Below are 14531 nucleotides of genomic sequence, written 5' to 3' on the forward strand. Positions count from 1 at the left end.
TTCTGTTACCAGGAGCCGCACCCCTGTGACGAAAATGCCGCTGCAGTCTATGGGTTATGTAGTTTGTGATTAAAGAGAACGTTACTAAAACTACTGACAGAACATAAGCATTGTCTCTTTATTTGCGTGTAGCTCGGAAAGTGAATGTTTTAAAAATATTCATGATAACTATGTTGCCTCACAGACATCTCTATTTAGCTGAATAATAATCTAAATACAAAGTTCAATTTAAGTCTTATAAACAGCTAGCAGATTTTGGAGATGCAAATCATAATCACGTATAAAATACTTGTTTTGTTTCATTATAGGTGTGTAGTTGATTAAGGCATTTCAGATTTATGGGGAAATGGATCGCAGAGTTTAGTTTCAAATGTGATCCAATTTGAGAAACTAGTCTTTATGAAGCTTAGGAGCATTAGGTCCTTTGTGGAAAAACTAGGGCTGGCACTAAACCTAGCACACAACCAGACCTTCAGAAGTACGATCAGGTACAAACCATTGTAACAGGGAATATATATACCGTACTGCATGTCAGGTTAAGACACAACAGTCTTCAAAGGGTGTTGCAATAGGATTTACCACATTTGTACTATTGAGCATAAAAAAGGTATAATTACAGTACAGAAGGGGAAACTAATAAAGATATCCAAAGAATAAGGGTTAGGAACATGTGTGCAGCTGCTTCTTTGTGGAACAGTGACGGATTGGATACACTATGTTTTACCAAGCGGGGATCCTGGGTGAGGCTTATTTCTAAAAGCTTTCATGGTATTTACCAGTAGGTGGCAGTATAGTATATCTTACTGGCACTCACACCTGCCATAATATCTTGGGGGGCCTTACTGTTCTGGGGCTACTGATACACCATACCAGTTGTTTGTGATTTAAACTTTTACAGAGCAGTCACTGATGTGCAGTAAGATCCATCTAACCCTTCAGAGACAGGTTAACAAGTGGCCAAAAAATAATATAAACTTATTTCATACATAACGTAATTTAAAAAGTCAACCTATTCATATAGGCTATGCTTAGATTCTATAGGATGCATATCTGAGAGTGGTACTAATCAAAACTATTCATTACTATGACTGCAGAGACAAGCTGCTTTGTATGTGCCTGTGTGTCCTTCCTGGTGATATTTTAAAATATTCTGTAATGTAAGTATATTAGAAAAATGACAGGTGATCTGACATATGAAATTTGGGATTTTCACTTTAGGGACTGGCCCATCCCAGCGTTCTGAAGAAGGGGCCATGGCATTATTAGTAAAAGTCACTGTCTATGTACATGCTGCCTTGTCCAGTGAACTTTGAAGTGTGTCTCAAGTGAGACAGTCGCAGTGGCATACTGAATCTTTTTAAGGCTACTCTTCAATGAAAATCTCCCTATAATTTACTGAGGCTGGCCACTCCATCTATAAATCTTAGCCATAGAGGAAAGCATTATGTACAACAAACTACGAGAGGTATGACATAGCATACATGCCACCATGAGCACCACCTGGACCTATACATGTAATCTAATACATTGTGATTCTTAACTAAGACAACGAGCACTATTCAGGGACTGCCTCAAGTCAAGTATACGGGTGCCTGCAATTTCTGGTGTATTTCATTCCTCAGTGTCTGTGTTTTGTTTCTTTCTTTTATCATTTCCAATGAACCTTTTTAGTTTATTCAACTTTCTTTATCATTTTCATTTGACCTTTGATTTAATGTATAGCACTTAGGTTGGGTTAATGCATGTTGTTTAAAATGTGCTTCGTAAATAAATGTATTTCTCTAAATCTTTCTTCCATTTTCTCCTGCAGCCAGCTGATGCCCCCTGCTGGAGCTCTTGACTCACAGCACATGCATCAAGAAGAGGGACTGATACGTTCCACAGGTGGAGCCAGTCTTTCATCTCAGTTAGTCACAGTCCCCACTGACAACAGGACCACTCCTGTGATGCCCAGTCTTGGATCTTGGCAAAACAAACCTTGTGTCTGAGGTGTAAGCCCCCCTTTGCCCCCAGTGATTTAAGTGATACTGTCTGCAATTCTCGATTGTCTCACCAGTGATTGAACACAGGCTTGGTTATGCAGTCTTTCAACCCCAAATGACATACCCAACTCTGCTCTGGAGATGGGTTTGCCTTACACAGCAAGTGGGCACTTCCAGCAGTGTTACTCATTTCAATGTTGTCTTTTCAGTGAAGCTCGGTTCCTCTACCAGGGGTCTGGGTATATATATATGTATGTATGTATGTATGTATGTATGTATGTATATAAAGGCAAATGTAGCCAGCTGAAAGTATTTCCCTGGTGATTTGTACAGAGCCCCAGCAACCCAACCAAAATAAACCCAACAACCCAACAACCTAAATTTAATGTCAACATAGAAACATCTGCTAGATAAACATAAGCTTGCCAATTAGCTAGCAGATTAAAGATACAAATAAACATCAGGCAAATTGGGAGAGCGGGTTAACAAGAGCATGACATAACAGGTATTAAATGGGGTCACAACATTATTTAGCAGGTAAATCTCACATGCACTCATGGATCTCATGATTCTTTTTCACACAGAAAAAGCTGTAACAACTCAATTTTGTAGGCCTCTGCCTTTTCTTGTGCTATTGTAGCTAGCCGGGCTCTCATTGGCTGTTTACCTTTGTTGATTGACAAGTAATGTTGTAGCCAGGGTGGGATGGCATGTCATCTGGGTCCAAAGTCTCCCATTTCTGTGCTTGCCTGTCTTCCTCACTTCATCAATTCGAAAAGGATGGGAACTACCTCTCTCACTACAGAGAGCAGACTTTGAAGTTAAGCGTGGCTACCACTGATAACAGAAAACCTATCCTTATAATGCAGGGGTCCCAAATTTCAATCAGCTAGGTGTTCTTCATGGTGAGCCTCAAACACCACTGCCCCATGTCTGGATACTTTCACTGGTTACTAAGTACAGGATATGTGGTGTATCTTTCCCACTCTTTTGTGTCTAGCTGCAGGATGGATGATGAACCTAGTTAGGTGCGGGATGTGTGGTTGGTCCAGGCAGCTCCCAGTTAGACCTGGCTCTCGAACTGGCTCTTGTTCCCCTTTTCTTCCAGTTGCTCTGCCTCCAGTTGTCAACACCTGGCTCAGTGTGATGGAAGCAGCTATGCCAACTTGTTGTTGCAACTTGTCTGAATTGAGGGCTCACAGGAAAATTTGTAGCACTGAATCTTCTCATATTTCTCTTTAATAGGTTCTCTCCTCCCTGCTGGAGATTACCAAGTAGACTCTTGTGTAGCTGATTGATGGATAGTTTCTGGCTAATCCCTAGCCATAGTGCTTTCAGGTCAGGCATTTAGAAGGGCTTATATTGCTTCTCCTTCCACTGATGACCCAGGTGTCAAACTGTGGTACTACTTTTAACTGAACTTCATGCATCCCTGTTGAAGTGGCAACATAGTTTCACTGAGCACTGTAGTGTCAGGCTCTATCTAGTTGCTGGCTAGGAGGTGAAACAGTAGCTCTTCATTTTACACAGCCAACTCCATCTCAGCAACAAATAAGCCATTTTTGTAAAGGTAGAGTTCCAAAATTGCCCCACTTATTGAAAGCCCACCCTGATATAATGTGCCATGGACCAGCCAAAATATTTTTAAAGAGTGCCTCAAACTCAAACAGTTGAACAGTGAACTGGAGCTTCAGAACTGAACAAGAATCAGGACAGACTGGTGGTACTTGCCCATGCATGTGCAACATCAGATATTAGATATAGAAACTAAATACAAGTAGGGCTGGGCATAATTGTCAGAAAAATCTGTTGCAGATGAAATGTCAAAAGTCATATTTTCACACTTAAGTCAAACTTAAACATTTCAGCACATCAAACTCACAACTTATGCCCGAATGGAATTTAGAAACACTGAATAGAATTAGGAAGTTGCTACACTATTCACTACATGTCATTAATTAAGGTTCAAATACCAACTAAAATGTAAAGTTTATGAAAATACTTTAATATCACTTTTTCCAAGAGCAAGGAAACTAAATAAGGGATTTGTCTAGCATGTAAACACAAGGAGCTTTACGATGTATACCAACTTTGTTGGATCCAGTTCATAAAATACATAAACATGGACGCATTGGAAAATGGAAGGGGGATGGAAAATAAGGCATAAAGAAATGACAAAGATGCAACAAGACGACAGATGAAGAATGAGAAGAACGGTTGGGAATTTTAAAAAATAGAAACTGAAAGATAGAAAACGTACTTAACTCTTCTTCATAAACTAATAAAAAGGGGAAAAAGAAAACAGCAAGCAACCCTAAATGCGATTACATCTTAATAAATTACAAAGCACAGACCTGATTTGTTATTCAAAATCGCAGTAGATGCAGCGAAGTAAATACTCATATGTCAAACGCATGGCAAACTACTACATTTTGTTAATTATTATTATTATTATTATTATTATTATTATTATTATTATTATTATTCCCTTTTGGGCGCTACTGGTAGCTTCTAGAATCATCTGACCATGGACTGTTCTACTTGAACAGGAAGTGAAAATATGGTTTGAATAATTGTTTTATTTTCATTCAGTTAAATTTAGTTATGTTTTCATAGCTTTTTTACATTTATGCAGTCGCAACAGTTCAGAAAGGGATGTTTGAATTGTCGTCAGACCGTTAAACCAGACGGTTTTTTTTTTATTTCAAAACACACCCCTCAAGTCTGGAGAAGTGGGATGTGACCAGTCGCTTATCAACCACACACACTAGCGCTCAACGGTAGTGTTTTCCTCGGTCAGATTTGTGCGCGTTTCAGGCTTTTTTTTAGGGTCGTCCGGTGGCGAGTGAACGCGATCTCTTGTAATCTGTAGTCATGGAATGGAAGCCTATGGAGATCAACCCGGAGGTCTGCAGTCATTTTATTGCCGTTGCTTTTGTAGTACGAGTTGTCTGGTCTCTGGTTGTAAGTTTTTATAGAGGTGTTTGCATTTTTTCCTGTTGCAGATGCTGAATAAGGTGCGTTCGCTGAGTCATAGTCTACGGATGGCGACGGTTCCCTCGACTTCGTGTTTAAAGTGGCATTACGGATAGGCTGACGATGTGTTTGTGGCTGCGGCCTTGCCGTGCACCGTATTGCACAATGGATGGGCGTAGGCTCGCCTGTAGCCACCTGCTAGACGTGAAAACAATAACTTTTTACACTCAGCTCAAGTGAATTTGAGTTCATTTAACGCGGTTTCTCTCGTCACCGTATTGGGCTTTCGCACATTCCAGTTTCTTTTTATTTTCGAATGTGTTGCGTTTAAAACTTGCCTCATATCCTGTGTTTAATAGTGTATCTTTAAAAATATAGATATTTATTTTGAAGTTGATGCATCCGCTGTCTTTAAAAATATGAAAAACCGGATTACGTTTCGAGTGGACGTTACATCACAGCCTGACCTCGGGTGTGTGTCTAGTGATGACTCTGCTTATTTCTTGTGTGTGTCGCTGTCCACTCGTGGAGGTGCTGAGTAATCTGGGCGTGGGAGCAGACTGGCACTTCGTAGATGTGTTGGGTTTAGAGGACGACGCTTTGTCCGGAGTGCCCACGCCCTGCTGCGCCTTAATGCTGCTGTTCCCTTTAACGCAACAGGTAAACATACCTGGCACAGCAACGCAGGTTAATTGATCAAGTCTTCCGTCACTTAAACCTGCGTTGTCCATGTTGGCAGGCTTTTCGGGTGTAAGGCAATCCTTAAACTGTAAATGAATGGTCAAAACCAAACTCCTCCTCCTCCTCTCAGCACGAGGAGTTCCGCTCCAGTCAGTCAGTTGATGGCTGTAAGGACGTTTACTTCCTAAAGCAGACTATCACAAACTCCTGTGGTACTGTGGGTTTGCTGCATGCCGTGGCGAACAATCAGGATAAGATACGTTTTGGTAAGTTAAACTAGTTAATTTAATTAGCAAGTTGCTGAATTACTCCAAATATTATGCGTAGTGCACCAATATTAAGCAATTAGACCAATTTTCTGTATCTGAAAGCTAATCGGATGTTCTGTGAAACATTTTAAGGACTTCACAATTGCAATCGTGACCCTGGTCATACTGAAGTAGTGCAGACATTGTCTTGATTGGTAATATCTGGCTGAAATGGTGTGAACGATTGACTAAAGTGAAGGCAGGCATTCAGATGAAGATCTAAATCAGACGCTTCTTAATACTACTTGCTCCTCAGAAAGTGGCTCTGCTTTGAAGTCGTTTCTAGAAGAGACAGCTGGCTTGTCCCCTGCTGATCGTGCCAAACAGCTGGAGCAAAATCAGGTACTGAACATCTTGCTAACTTCATGACTTTTAAATGCTGCTGTATATCTAAGATGTTAATGATATCATTAATGGATAATCCTGTAATTGGATTCATGGAATGGTCATGCTATATATATATATATATATATATATATATATATATATATATATAAAATATATATATATATATATATAAAATATATTTGTATATAAAATATATTTATTTATTTATTTATTTATTTATTTATTTATTTATTTTTTATATATATAAAGTTATTGCAGTAAGTGGCTTGAACAGCAGGGGGAGCTTGAATCATACAAATGGATTGTGAACAACGTAGCCGAGAGAAAATTGTGCTTTTGATGTCCTTGGTGTTTCTTCATGTCTTGTAAATCAACCTCTCTCTTACTTGCAGGCAATACAGGAATCTCATCATCAAGTTGCTAATGAGGGACAGTGTCGTGTAAGATGCGAGAACACGCACGTGTACACAAATGCAGAGGCAATTCTGTGTAACTGTTGAATGAATGAGTTTGTTTGTTTAACAGCCAGAAGCGGATAAAGTGAACTTTCACTTTATTACCTTTGTCAGTGTGAATGGCCAGCTTTATGAACTCGGTAGGTCATATTCAATTGCTGTCTATCAAATTCATAATTTCTCAATCTCCTTCTGAAGTGACTTTATTTTTTTAATGTTCAAATGTATTGCAATCCTGTTTTGAAAGTGTTAAACATCTACAAAAAAGCATATATACCAAGGGTATAACTACAGCATGAAAGGAAAGATGTGTTGCCAATGACTCATGAAATACTGAATTATTGAGGAATGACAGTTTCAAACTAGGCTCAACATCTTATGGGGAAGTATGGCTCATAATGCAGATGTGACATTACAGGAGCATGTACATGGCATCTGTTACTTTTGACTTGCAGAGGTCTGGTCATGTACTCTCTCTTTTTTGTGTTTCAGATGGCCGAATTGATGGACCTGTGAATCATGGTGCAACAAACCCAGACAGCTTTGTCATGGTACCTAATCTATTGCAGTGAACCCAAAGCATGGTTCCCTTTCTGTAACCCACTGAATTATGCACTCACCAACTGGGTGACTGAGGAACCCTTCTGTTCCCCTCTGCAGAATGCAGCAAGGGTGTGCCGTGGCTTTACTGAGCGTGAGAAAGGAGAGGTGCGATTCTCTGCCGTGGCTCTCTGCAAGGCCTGAAGATGTCGGGCCACACAGCTGAGTGATCAACTGACCAAAAATTCCACCATTGTTCCCCTTTAGGACAGAGCACACGAGTGAACAGTATACCACAAATGCCTGTCTGCTTGACAGTGAATCGCCCTTTTGTTCTTTCTTTTAGCTCTGACATTGGTCTTCACAACTGCCAAGCTTTGTTTAGACATTCTTTTTGTATTTGTAGTTTTTTTGCACAAGTGCCTTAATTGGCACTCTTCTTGGTGAACACTTCAGTTCTAAATAAGTGATTAATGGCTCTGGATCTTAAGTAGTGGGTTTTTGAAACCATATTACAGTTCATTGGGATTATAATTTGGGTGTGCATGATCTGGTGTAGTGCCATGCTGCCTTTTGGCTGTTATGTCTTGTGAGAATGTTAGTATAGGAGATTCTCACTCAATGGGGATCCATTTTATTGCTATGTGTACTGTTAAGGTAGACTGCTTCAAAACCAATAAAATCAAAGGGATAAGCCACTGAGTAATGTGTTTGGGTTTTTTTAAATTTAGAATTATGACCATGTACTTTCTGGAAGAGGTCATGTTTGATCATTTAAAATCCAAGTCACTTTGAAATATTTGTTGGCTGTTCTATTCCAGTGTTTGTCAATTCAACTCAAGCACACCTCGTTCTATTTAATCAGGTAGTGATTGGGTGAGCACTTGAGCCAAACCTTATTTAATGACCAATGTGAGACTGGGAGAGCATGCCATGATGCATAAAGCTATGACATTTAAATTGGTCATTTCACCAACTGTACATTATTATTTTTTTATTTAAAAGGGAAAATTAGGGTCTCATCCACCCAACTAGATGGTTCCATGTTTTTACCTAATGTGTGGAACTGGCAGTTAGGCCCTGTGGTTTGGTAGAGAAACCTTGGCAGTGGTTTATGGTGGTGTGGTTTTTACACATTTTCAATCATAGTTCATCAGATTAGTTGTGGCACCGCCCTGTTTCAACAGGGAAAAATCTATTTTATTAATGCTAATTCAGTCTCAATTGATAAGTTGCCAGTTTGATAACATGGTTATTTCTTGTGTACCAAAAATTAGAATATCACTCATGACAAGTATTTATAACTAGAGAATATTATTTGAATAAATAGAGGTAGGAGAACATGCATAAAAATCCTAGATTAAGATTCTACTAATGACCAACAGTATTAGGTTTTCTAACATTGCTATAGTATAACAAATGTAGCAAACAAAGTAACCAAAATGAATGAACACAAACTACATTTGTGATGGACCAACATGGCTACCTAATAAAAGAAAGGTAAGAATGGTTAAAAGAAACTTTTAAGTAACCTGTGAGAATGATCAACCTGTTAGTCTATTTATCAAACCAGACCAATGAAAGGAAACTTGGGGAGACCTAAATATGGGATTGAAGTGGCTGCATTGCAGATAGGAGAAAAAGGTTAACTAGTCTAATTTTGATTTATACACAGTAGCATTACTACTGGTACCAATTGGTAGTGTAAAAAGGCAAATTCCTATTCTTCTGTGTTGTTGGGCCATGTCAAACCCTGTGAGTGGCACTGAGAGAGAGTGATTGTTTTCCATCAAACCATCTGGATGGCCCTGAGAGGGAGTCAATTTTCATTACACCACTGGCTCCGTTCTAGCTACTTAACATCATCTTGTAACTATCCAACCACACTTATCCAGTCTGAAGGACTTTCTGGTGTTGTTGCTATATTATCTTGATGAGATGGATTAGTGAGTTGGTCTTGTTCACTTCTGGCATACAGCTTGATGTCATCCATGTAGAGGAGGTGGCTCCATTTTGTAGCCAGTATCTTTAACCACTCTTGATGATCTCCCTGAGGGAGTTCAGGCCTATGCAGAACAGCAGCAGGGACAGGGCATCCTCCTTGGTAAATCCTGCACTTGGTGATTCATGCTATTGGCTTGAAGTTGATCTCTAGGGTCATTTTCTATAACCCCTATGAGTCTTGTTGATGTTATACAGCTTCAAGTATTCCAGAAGCCATATGTAGGGTAATGAATCATAGGCTTTCTTGTAGTCAATCCAGCTGGTGCACAGGTTGGTCTATCTGGTCTTACAGACTTATCCAACAGCAGCTGGTGCTTGGCTCCTCTGGTGTTCTTGCCAATGCCTTTCTTGGCCCCGATCAGATATTAGCTGCATACTAATGCAGGCTGCTCATCTTACCCACAGTGATGCCTGACAGGAGCTTCCATGTTGAAAAAAAATTATATTTACCTGATGCTTTTATCCAAAGGGACTTACAATTATGAGTGAGTACAACTTGAGCAATTGAGGGTTAACAGCCTTGCTCAAGATGACCCCATATAAACCTAAAATACTTAGAGACTAAATATTCTTTAAAAAAAATTAAAAATATGTATTCATTAAATATCGTCATATAATGATACAAATTAAATTCTATGATCACAACATCCCTTTGAGACCTGGACATCAAATGAATGGCTTAGAATATCTAGGCTGCACACTGTCAATATCCAGTAAATCTTTGAGTTTATGCTTTTCCAAAGCTCATTCAAAGCTCATTAAAAAACACAATGTGGAAAAGTGCCTGTCCATATCGCATATATAGTACATAAACCACATGCGGAGGATTCAAGGGATTCAGGAGGATTCGTTCCAGAGAAACCACCCAGTTGCTTGTCCAGTCCATCATCACCTCAAGACTGGACTACTGCAACTCACTCTTGGTAGGCCTCCCTGTATACAGTATACTACTACATGCTTGCAGCTGATTTAGAATGCAGCTTCAAGACTCATTGAATATGCATTAATTACACACATCACTATGCTGCTTTACTCCCTGCAAGGAAGCCCTGTTATTGCTTGTATCCGATTTAAACCCTTACGCTTGTCTACAAATGCAGTAGAACCCTCCTACCTGAATGCACTTGCCTCAACAAATACATTAACTCACACCCTTTGTACCACAGCTTGTCTTGAACTGCCATCTCTCAAAGGATGGGGGAGACTGTTTCCTGCATTAGCACCCAAGTGATGGAATAACTTCCCTTGGTGTATTCAAATGTAGATTGAATGTAGCACTATAGCACTCGATTGATTCCTGGGCAATGAAGGATAACTAATCCTGCACTTAGTAACTTTTATATACACTGAATGACCACTTCATTAAAGACACCTATCCTTTTACAAATCGAGTTTCCCTGTATGGGAAATCAGATGAGCAAATTTTCTATGGATCAGTGTCAGGGTGACTGGGAATTCGAGTGGGAAAATTGTGTCATCTGAGCGATTTTGAATGAGACATGGTCATTGGTGTTAGACTAGCCGGGGCCAGTATTCCAATAACTGCCAACATGTGATTCTTTTGTTTCAGATGTGCACTGACTAAGTAAGCTGAATTTTACAGAACAGTCCAGAATGTGTCTGAAATAACGCCTATGATCCACTAGGGGACAAGCTCAACACTCTGCACATTTATATTAAAAGTATGAATCTGTGCAGATCTGCCACTTCAATCTGTTATCTCGTTACCGAACAATTGTCTTATTCAGTATATTATAGAATATCCAATGCCACTCTGTAAGTATCATGTCCAAGTCAAAACGTTTACAATATACGCAATTCGATTGTTTTTATATGCGACGCTCAACAAAACCTTCCCCGAGATAAGGGTCAAATATGAAGAACAAGAATGGGAAGCGCGTGGGGGTGGGGGTACGACTGGAACTGGAGCGATAATGGAACTCCTCCATTGTCCTCGCGCGTGCCAGTGGGCCGCGATCTAGTCAGAGACCAGCAGCAGGCATGCGCTTATTTCGCGGCTGCTCGGAGGAGGTGGCTGCCCTTCTCGCATTGGCTGAAAGGAGAACTCTGGTGGGTTTTTTTAGCTTATATTTTTAGCGTCGGTAGGGCTCCTATTCCGGCGCGTGAGCGGTGGGTAGTGCATATGTAGAGCCGCTGACTGAGACTCGAGCTGCATTGTATTACCGTGTAAAAATTAGGTGACACGGGAGAACTAAGCACGTCGTCATTTGCTGTCCCGTGCTGGAGAGAACAATCAGCATCCTGCAGCGCATCGCACGAAGTTTGGTAAACATACGCACATACGGTCTATGCAACCGTGAGACGCGGACAACTCAGGACATTTTTGGGATATTTTGGGATACACACACCCTATCCAAAGCTATCCGCTACCTTTCACCGTTGATACGTTCCTGGAAATGGCCAGTCCTGGCAAAGATACGGGTCCAAATACCCACTCTGATCACCAAGAACCTACTGAATTAACTCCAGAACCAGCCTTTCAAGAAGCCCAGAAATGGATAGAGGTGAGTTATTATGGCCCTTAAAAATGTTAGTAGTGACATAAGTAGTGACATAAGTAGTGACATAAGTAGCATTATGTATGTACCTCTTTTCAGGTAATGGCTTATCTTTTCAAACTTTATTTGGAATTGACCTCAGCCACAATTTGATTTTCAACGGAACATATGCTTATTAGATATAAATATTGCGCCGTCACCTGTTGTGCGTGCGCGCGCGTGTGTGTGAGTGCGTGTGGTAAGCGCCCATTCATTATCGTCGGCCGTGCGTGTCAAGTTACAACAGCGGGTGACGGGCGAAAACAATGTGGGTATCATGTGCGCGGAATTCGGACTGCGCAAGGGAATGCACGCAAAGTACTCGGTCTGGTGCAGTTCTCGGTTGTTCTCTTAGTATATTCGCTCACTTGACGTTTATCCCGTAGTAGCGGGATCTACCGGAATATTACTTAATTTGTGATTTTGCCAAGATGCTGTATCATCCGGTCATGTTTTGAACATGTCGCATAAATAATTTGGACTGTTTATTAATTGTAAACACCAAAATACTGGGATGCACACACTGGTTTACCGCACGCACGCTCTCTCACGGAACGCCCCCCTTTCGGCGTGATTCTGGTCGTCATGGTCGATTTATAGGCACAGGGAAAACACATTTTTATTTACCTTCTCGCTTTTTAAACTAACAGCGCTAACTACGAATCGGCTAAACATAAGGAACGAAACAGATATATTCCTATCTGTTATCTCTCCCTTATCCCTCGAGATGGAGATATTCGAGATGTAGGCCTCGGTAATAATATTGTGACCTATTTTCAACGGCGCGGGCACTGGATTGGTTGGATTGGGACGTTACTGTTCTAGATTTCTGTGCAGTAGATTAGAGGGCATGACATTTTCTGATGAAGAGGGCTCTTTATGTCACTTTGGTGTTTGTGGATATGTGTAGCTCTTTCACCATCACCATAGCATGACTCAGCAAAGAGTATAAAGTTAAAGATGCATGCCTTAAAATTGCTATTTTAATTTATTTTATTTTACTTTATGTCTACACTTTCTTGTCACATTATTATAATAAGATTCACAAATATGTGTCTTCTGCCTGTGTATTTGTCTGTGTATGTGAGTGTGCTGATACTCAAAACATGTATGTCTGTCTCCACCTCACCCCAGACTGCAGAAAGTAATCAGAGCAAATCAATTTCCATTCGTCTTTTATCTAACTCATATCAAACTCAAGTTCTCATTTGCCCCATGACATCTGTTACAACCCCATGTATGCTCATTTGTGAATATTGAAAGAGAAAGTGCATAACCCTGTATTTTCCCACTAAATGGTTAAGGTTAGGTTTAGGTTTGGATGTAAGATGATTTTATTACAGTATACCCATAGGCACTGCTAGATCTCACAAGTATACCAATATACCTACATTGTGATTGTGTGTGTGTGTGTGTGTGTGTGTGTGTGTAGGCATGTCAGCAGTAAAGGCAGAAGCAGCTGTGATGGTGAAGGCTTCATAAATAGCCAGGCCAAAATAGTCCAGCTTACTGCTGCTTCCAGAAAGTATTAGCACACAAACACACACACACACACACACACACACACACACACACACACACACACACACACACAAACTTCCTGAGTAGAATGCAGCTTTGGATAGATCTTAGGGGGAAAAAAATGGGGGGGGGGGGGGGTGGAATTTGTAGCATTTTGTGCCTCTTACTCAGCACAGGAAGTGGAATAGTGAGCTCATTTAAGTCTTTAAGTCACACAGGTGTGTTAGGATGATATTTCCATGTGATGTTGTTCAGATATTTTGAATTGAAAATGCCTAGAGCAGCTGTCTCTAGTCAGAAATGGACAGTGCCAACCTATCATGTTGCAGAAACTCAACATATCCCTCTTAGACATATCACATTACTGGAGCCCCAAAGTTCTTCTGCCTAAGCCTATCAGGTTTCAGAGTGTTTCTGGCTGGATTTTTCTGTGTTCAAGTGGCTTCTTGGTGTTGGAAACCAACAGGGAATCCTTCTATGGAGACCTAGCAAGATCTAATAGACTTCCATATGTGGTCCAGAGTACTTTAAAAGCATCAGTCTGCTATTTGGGGGTATAATAGATGAAGATCTGATACTGTATGTATTGCTACAGATGGTGGCATGGTTGAATGAAAACATGCAGCCAGCTGCTTCTGCTCTCTCTCTCTCTCTCTCTCTCTCTCTCTCTCTCTCTCTCTCTCTCTCTCTCTCTCTCTCTCTCTCACACACACACACACACACCCACACGCACACACACCCCTACCCACACCCACCCACACACAGATTAGCAAGCACAGCTGTTGCATTGGGAAACGTTAGAAAAAGGCAACCCGGCATTGACATGGCCTTTCCTTGCACGGCCCGCCTTTCTGTTGCCAGAATCAAGAGCGCCTGAGTCTGGACTTCACACCTGATCATTTTTCCTTAACTCAACGTCTTGAGTCTGACTTGTGTCAGTGTTGCCACCATGACCTCCACAGCCACCACTGACTTGCCATCCACTTCTTGGCATTCCACGGACCGCATGGCTTACTCCCATCAAGGTTCAGCCCTTCCTTTTTCTTGAATACTTTGCTCTTCACACCATTAGGCCAAAGGTGCTGTCCAGCTCGGTCCAGCGAAAATGTAAACATTTGTGGTTTTGTATGTGTGTGTGTGTGTGTGTGTGTGTGTGTG

General features: G+C 40.8%; 2 protein-coding genes across 15 annotated transcripts in view; both read left to right on the forward strand.

Annotated features, from left to right (window-relative positions):
- The first annotated feature begins 4746 nt into the window (after nucleotides 1-4746).
- On the forward strand, nucleotides 4747-7992 carry uchl1 (ubiquitin carboxyl-terminal esterase L1 (ubiquitin thiolesterase)). The gene is made up of 9 exons (XM_027026476.2): nucleotides 4747-4889; nucleotides 4988-4999; nucleotides 5490-5618; nucleotides 5770-5905; nucleotides 6204-6289; nucleotides 6688-6735; nucleotides 6821-6890; nucleotides 7243-7301; nucleotides 7411-7992. Exons 1-9 carry the CDS (start codon nucleotides 4857-4859, stop codon nucleotides 7492-7494), a joined length of 657 nt encoding a protein of 218 aa, XP_026882277.1. The 5' UTR covers nucleotides 4747-4856; the 3' UTR covers nucleotides 7495-7992.
- A 3303-nt stretch (nucleotides 7993-11295) lies between these two features.
- limch1a (LIM and calponin homology domains 1a) overlaps nucleotides 11296-14531 on the forward strand; it is a 38218-nt gene continuing 34982 nt past the window's right edge. For 4 of the 14 annotated variants that reach the window (XM_035529894.1, XM_035529895.1, XM_035529889.1 and 1 more), the window contains exon 1: nucleotides 11298-11819. In XM_035529894.1, coding sequence (XP_035385787.1) covers nucleotides 11712-11819 — 108 coding nt within the window. In that variant the 5' untranslated portion in view covers nucleotides 11298-11711. Of the gene's footprint in view, nucleotides 11820-14531 lie in introns of all 14 variants that reach the window. The other 10 variants (XM_035529887.1, XM_035529891.1, XM_035529890.1 and 7 more) reach the window with 7 other exon arrangements.

Source organism: Electrophorus electricus, chromosome 9, assembly GCF_013358815.1.
Source record: "Electrophorus electricus isolate fEleEle1 chromosome 9, fEleEle1.pri, whole genome shotgun sequence".
NCBI classification, from domain to species: Eukaryota; Metazoa; Chordata; class Actinopteri; order Gymnotiformes; family Gymnotidae; genus Electrophorus; species Electrophorus electricus.

What these genes read in the sequence shown, in the direction of transcription:
- uchl1 (XM_027026476.2), top strand. Translation starts at nt 4,857, where the DNA reads ATGGAATGGAAGCCTATGGAGATCAACCCGGAG. An exon ending in TGTTCCCTTTAACGCAACAG is followed by an intron (nt 5,619 to 5,769) that starts GTAAACATACCT and finishes TCCTCCTCTCAG; the next exon opens with CACGAGGAGTTCCGCTCCAG. An exon ending in TCAGGATAAGATACGTTTTG is followed by an intron (nt 5,906 to 6,203) that starts GTAAGTTAAACT and finishes CTTGCTCCTCAG; the next exon opens with AAAGTGGCTCTGCTTTGAAG.